The following is a 6,750-nucleotide window of genomic DNA, read 5'->3' as shown; positions in this document are numbered from 1 at the left end:
TGCATGCGAGAGTCATGGGGTTCGATCACCGCATCTCCACTATGCCTTTTTAATATTGGGTCTTTCAATTTTTGAAAACATTCATCAAAAAAAATCTTTACTTCACAACAACTTCTAAATTTCAAATTTCTCTCTCTCAGAAAAAAAATATTGCATTTTCCACTTCCTTTGTACGAGTTTAAGTGTTTAACAGATTCAGAGATTAATAGTTTAAATACATTTCTCCAAAATAATAAAATTTAAAAGAAGTAATCTCGTTTACAAAACTAAACAGCAAACAAAAATTGGATGAATGAAAATATATAGCTACAGTATTGTTCCAAGAGCAAAAAATAAAAATAAAAATGAAAGAATATAGAATCTAAATTCTTTCTTCTACTCATAGCTACAGCTTCCACTCTTACAAAACCTTCTTCAAGTGTTCTTCTTCTGTCCGAGAAAAATAAATAATCTCTATCAATAATTTGCAGGAGGCATCATCTGGATCTGTTTAGAACAAATAAAAACGTATACAAAAATATCAGCTACTGATTCATTATTAGCTCAGGAAGTTTAGACACCTACAAAGCAAGTAAGAGAGAACTCACCAGTGAAACAACTGTGTAGTAGTGACTAGTGAGTGTTTGTTTATGTGTAGTGAAAGAAGAATCTATTTTTGAGTTATTTTTTGAGAAAAGGTTTTTGACAGACAAGAAGTCTTTGGTCGCTACCGTCTTGAAGATCAATCACTCGTGCTTCCCAACGCACTCGAGTTGCCATTGCACGTGCCATCTCTATCACTCCCAACTTGTCGCTTATTACAACCCATCCCTATATTAAATCAATCACAAAACGTCAAGTTCTTTTTTTCTTTGAGATCTTGTAGAAAAACAAGAATGTGTGTGTTTTATATATAAACCTCAGGGCGGAGAATCCGATCCATCTCCAAGAACAAGTCCATTAGGCTACACCGTTCTGAGCTAAGATGTGTTAGTAGCTCATTGGCATGAAGCATGTCATATGTTCGTGGATACGTTGGGAATGGTTCACACCTGCGCAATTGAACAAAGAAGATTCAAGAATCTCATATCTTGATAAAGAAGGGCTTCTTTAACCAATCTACGCACTCACCAGTCATGTAGAACACCGGCAAAGCCACGGTCAAGTATGATAGGAAGAGTGTTACGCGCATTGACCGGAACAACATTCATCACCCAAGCGGACTTCCCTTGTTCGAGTAAAGCAGAGTTTAAGTTCCCAAAACGAGCATTCATGTCCATGACATTGCGTATCATGTTGAAAGGAGGAAGAGGATCTTCATCACCGGGTCTCTTTGGGTGGTCAGAGAATATCAAAGGTGTAAGCAAGGACCAATAGTTTTTAAGTGCTGATCTCCATACTTGCGTATCCTCAGAGAACTCTTCAGGTTTTATACCTGAAAGTATACAAAACAAACTGTTTTAGATTCTGAAAGTACTAAAAGTGATCATTTGAACAATGGAAGAGATACTTTCCATGAATTTCAAGTTCAGCTGAGGTAGTTCCTGCAACAGCAGACCTGTTCTGGATAGGGATCCAGCGTTTACTCGTGGTTCCGCTTATACATGGAACCAGTGGGTGGTAATAAGGAACACTATCTCCATCTTTGCAAAGCGGTATAGAATCTTGAGAACTATGCACCAGAAGCAAAACATCATCAGCCAAGCATATACACTTTCAATGCTAACAACATTGCCTGAGGATCATCATAATTACCGAGAGGAATAGCAATTTGAATCTGCAGTTTTCTGCCAAAGAAACGACTCATCCTGCTGCGCTGTTAGACTCCAGCATATCTTCTTAGACAACTCATTCACCCGTGTCGAGATGCTCGTTTTCTTCGTGTCTGGCAAGTTCCCCTGTGCTTTGTTCGTAGGAGAAGTCAAAACAAAGTACCCTCCCGGTTTCAGAACACGATCCACTTCCAGAAGTAGCATTGCATCTGCTCAAGAGACAAAAACAGAAAACGTCATCATGTCTCAGCCTAAAGGAACCAAACATACATGTCGATGTAATAAATTACCTTTGATATCCCAAGTAATGCCACATTGAGCACAATGGACCATGTCAAAAGACAACGCTGGATAAGGAAGCTGTTTTGAGAAGAAATTGCCAATCATTGCAGGAAGGCCTCTCTCTAGAGCTAACTGGACTTGGCTCCCTGTAGCTTCGTACTTCGCAATACATATAGGCATCAGCTTTAACGACACTAGATGCGCACCAAAGCTTCCAAATCCACAACCTATGTCTAACACAGTCCTTACCTGCAAAACACATCATAAGTAATCTCATAAGCTGGAACCATAAAGTTAATAATCTCAAGAAGACTTACACCCGCTTGAGCAAACTCAGTATCACTTCCTAAGCCAATCATCTCAGCGATTTGACGAGCATAGTCTTTGACCCCATCAAAGATCAACCCGTCTTCCGAGTGAAATGTAATTTGATTCTCTTCAAGCAACATTAACCTAACAACAAAGCAAAATTGAGAAACTGAATTTGAAGAAACTGTTATGTGTCAAAAAGAAAATGACCTCGTTGTAACGGTTCCTGACGAAAGAAACTGGTCTTTAGTAATCTTCACGTTCCCACTCCAAATGATATCTCTACCAAGAGGCCACCTAAGCGGTATCTTATAGTCTCTTGGAGGACGAACAACACACCTCTCCTTCTCTCTCTCAAACTCGCAATGCCTATCCAACTCATCACCCTCTTGAAGCCCAGCGAGCAAATTCCCTGTGACGTTATAGCAAGGCACGTAGCTCTCTCTTTCTTTACCGCAGAGAGGAAACTCTTTCAGACTAGTCCCTAGCGAGAGAGACCTCAGATCAAGATAATCAACAGCAGCTTGCTCCTTTATCCTCCTGTAGTTACTATAAATGTTGGGCACACGTGTTGAAGAACCAGTAGAAGAAGCCTCGTATGAAGTGGATGTCAAGGGTGATAAAATGGTAAGTAGAGCCACAACGCCGAGGATGAAGAAGAGCAAGCCTTTGATCCGTGGTCTGAGACCGAACACAGAGGAAACAGTCTTGTACCAAGGACTTGTCATAATGGTAAGATTCTCTTAACAAAGTCTTAATCTTGAAGCCATCTGTGGAACAAAGGCTAAGTCTTTTTTTGACCACTGTTATGATCCAAATCAGGAAATGGGGACTGATAGAGACATGTAAATCCCAAATCAAACCATGTACCTGCAAGCAAATCTTGCAGATCAAACATCCCAAAAAGGAAACATTACTTAAATTAGCTAGTGAAGAGAATTTTGCTTTTTTCGTCGACGAAAGAAAAAAAAAATCAAATCTTGAAGCTTTTTCATGATGAGATCTCGAGAATGGAGATCAGATCAGACAGAACAGTAATTCCCGACAAGGACGGTAATTAGATTAGGGTTTTTGAGAAGCGTAGTACCTGCTGTAATAGATTGCTGGAAAAGGATTTAGCTTTTCGACCAACAATGGCAAAAGATTGAAGAGAAGAGAGGATGAGAGATTCCAATTATATGGGCGCTCTGTAATCTGTGGAGTCCGTTTATGAAATTTCGTTTATTTTAATTGTTTATTTTCTGAATATATTTGTAAATTATTACCATTAAATGAATGAGATGATTAACGAAAATTCAATAAAGTGATTAAATTCTAATTAGATCTGGATAAATGTGTGAGTAACTTTTTCAAAACAAGAAAATAATAATTTTTGTTAATTTAATTCCAGCAAAGAAAAACAGCCATGAAAGAAGCAAGCATAGGAGGCGAATAATTGCAATTCAGTGGTTCACTTTTCTTTTTGTCGTCATTTAATAAATTGGTCTATTTGTCCTTTTTTTATTTTATTACTCTTTCCGTTTCATGACAGTTTTCACACATATTACATTTCATTATGAATGTCAGTTAGATATTTTTCACACTTTTTATACTAAAATGACACTCTATAAAAAGAGAGAGAGTATTTTTTTTTTTTTTTTTGACAAACACAGAGAGTATTATTTTGGAAAAAACATTTTTATTAATTATTATAATGCTGTTGTTGGGGAGCAATAATACTCCACTGCAAGTCTACAAGAAATTCTTGTCTTTTACTCTCTGTTAGGTTCAAGCTTGTATTACGTTTTTTTTTTGTTAACTAGAAGAAATTTAGGCCTTGGACTCTAATGATTTAACGAGTTCAAGTTTGTATATGTTATATAGGAATAATGATTTAACGAGTTCATCATTGGCTTACACTTAACTTTTAACAAAAAAAAAGAAATTTTAGCTTTATATACTATGATGTGTGTTTATTTAAATTAAAATACATCTTTATCATTATCTTATACTATATATCTCATATACATTATTTGTAAAGTGATGCTAATGCATATCTTTTGTACAATCATTTTCACTAAATAAATGTGACATGTATGCTAGAAATGATGACATAACTTATGACTAAATATTACATGGACAATTACATTTAATATATATTTATATTTTTGGTAATTTTTTATAATATGGTAGTAAACTATAAATCATCATTAAAGTAAATTTATTCATATATTTTTGTTATTTTTTATAATATGGTAGTAAACTATAAATAATCATTAAAGTAAATTTATTCAAATATGAAATTAAATAATATAATAATATTTTATAAATATCGAAATATTAATGATTTATAATTATATAATTTTATTATTAAAAATATTTTCAATTTTTAACATTTTTTATAAAATAATAAATTTTTTTTGTCGTAATATTATTGGCTTGTTTTATATATCTACAAATTTTAGAAATATTGTTTAGTTAGATAATTATACAACTCTGATATCAATTTTTTTTATTAATTTTATATAAGTTGATTAATATATTTTATCCAAAAGAAATAGAAAACAATTTATCTAGGATTATAATTTTAAATATGTACATATATATTCATTCTTAAATAAATAAAATTGTTTATTTTATCTTAATTTTTATGTTCAATTAAATTAAAATTTATATTAAATATTGGTAAGATAATAATTAAACTTAAAAGAATAATACAATTTTATTTTTAAATATAATTTAAATGTAAAACTTTTATTATTGCACATCAGGAAAACAACTAATTATACTAATGAACGCTGCTATATTAATAACAAAACTTTTGTTTTTCTCCACATGTACATTACATGTCTATATAATATAAGGACTACGGTCTATATTTTTCTCCAAATGTACGTTACATAGTATAATCATAGGCACGTTACATGTCTATATAATTAAGGACTATGGTCTATATTTTTATTCATACAAATGTTGGTACAGATTTGGATTGTCTAAATTTCCAACCATCACGCATAAGTAATTAATTTAAAAAGTTTTTTTTTTTTCAAAACAATAATTCAAGATTTTATATAGAGTGCACATGTCATGCCATCCCTTTGCATTGCCTTTGTTTCGACAAGTTTAGTTAAGGAGACATTATTGTTATATGTGCTTTACGCATTATATAGCTTAGGACCGACACTGTATATGGTCTATGTGTTTTAGTCATACAAATGGTGGTATAGATTTGGATTGTCTAAATTCTCAACCATCATAAGTGATTAGTTTTATAATTTTTCAAAAAGTAATTCAAAAAATTATATTAGACCCACACAAGTTATGATTTTTTTTTGTTTGTAACAGAACACATAAGTTATGATTTCTGGCTCTTACAAGTGTTTTAACCATTTCTTGTTATGATAATAAAAGTTCGTTTTTATATGTAGATATAACAACAAAGCATGAAAGGAGATAGATAGAGATAAACAGACAAATAAAAAGACAAATCGACAAACAAAACGTCAAAGCAATCGTTTTCCTATGTCCCCTCTAATAAATAATATAACAAAATTAAGTACCTTCACTTTCTCATAAAGCAAACATTATTACAACACAACAGCTATTTGAATTTTAGTAACAGATAATAACTAAAATTACATAAAGATCATAAGATCAAGAAGACAAAGTTTAATTCAAAAAAAAAAAAAAAAAAAAAAAAAGTTTACTTTTTTTTTTTTTTTGTTTTGTGTTGAATGAAAAGTTTGGGATAATAACTAAAATTACATAAAGATCATAAGATCAAGAAGACAAAGTTTAATTCAAAAAAAAAAAAAAAAAAGACAAAGTTTACTTATTTATATTTTGTTTTGTGTTGAATGTAAAGTTTGAGCCATTCCTTTGAATAATAAGTTTGAGCAGTTATCACCCGCCCCATATTATATGCTTATGTAATCTTGTAATCTCTTAATTTGCATTATCAGCATCCGATTAACTAGAAACAATTGTTTATATATACTCTTATGGATAATTAGGTGGATGGACCCGTATACATATGTAAGTACATTAATATAATTTATAAATGATATGAATATTTATATATTTATAAATTTTTATGAAAGGTTCATTGCTATATATAGATATACAATGTACTATGTATGCTGACAAATTAAAAAAATACTATGTATATTTAAAATTGAGAAACTTAATTCAATAATATTTGTTAATCATATATATGATATTTCAGTTTTAGTGTAGTAGTATTATTGATGAAAAATTGTTGTTGTATATGAAATTTATATTTATAATTTAATCCTTGAAATTCTTTGATATCTAGTTCTCTCTCTTATTTTGTATTTTATTTTAATTTTTTTTATTTGTTCATCTATTTTTTTTATTTTGTGGTATTATGTAAGAATTTTGTTTTTTCATGTGGATCATTTAAAGTTGT

At 31.4% G+C, this 6,750-nt stretch overlaps 1 protein-coding gene across 3 annotated transcripts; it reads right to left on the bottom strand.

Annotated features, from left to right (window-relative positions):
• Positions 1 to 206: 206 nt before the first annotated feature.
• Positions 207 to 3,562, bottom strand: LOC106304221 (probable methyltransferase PMT5). Of its 3 annotated transcripts, none has more exons than XM_013740621.1 (10): positions 3,430 to 3,562; positions 2,553 to 3,212; positions 2,351 to 2,486; positions 2,042 to 2,282; positions 1,735 to 1,960; positions 1,494 to 1,651; positions 1,111 to 1,414; positions 899 to 1,031; positions 588 to 810; positions 207 to 486 (listed from the first exon to the last, which is right to left on the bottom strand). In XM_013740621.1, exons 2-9 carry the CDS (start codon positions 3,068 to 3,070, stop codon positions 661 to 663), a joined length of 1,866 nt encoding a protein of 621 aa, XP_013596075.1. In that variant the 5' UTR covers positions 3,071 to 3,212; positions 3,430 to 3,562; the 3' UTR covers positions 207 to 486; positions 588 to 660. The 3 variants fall into 3 exon arrangements, with proteins under 3 accessions (XP_013596075.1, XP_013596078.1, XP_013596076.1); XM_013740624.1 differs by having other exon boundaries at positions 268 to 486; positions 2,553 to 3,224; XM_013740622.1 differs by having other exon boundaries at positions 268 to 486; positions 2,553 to 3,215; positions 3,436 to 3,562.
• Positions 3,563 to 6,750: the final 3,188 nt, after the last annotated feature.

Source organism: Brassica oleracea, chromosome C7, assembly GCF_000695525.1.
Source record: "Brassica oleracea var. oleracea cultivar TO1000 chromosome C7, BOL, whole genome shotgun sequence".
Taxonomy (NCBI): domain Eukaryota; kingdom Viridiplantae; phylum Streptophyta; class Magnoliopsida; order Brassicales; family Brassicaceae; genus Brassica; species Brassica oleracea.
Note: the sequence above shows the minus strand (reverse complement) of the source record. Positions and strands in the feature narration are given on the sequence as shown.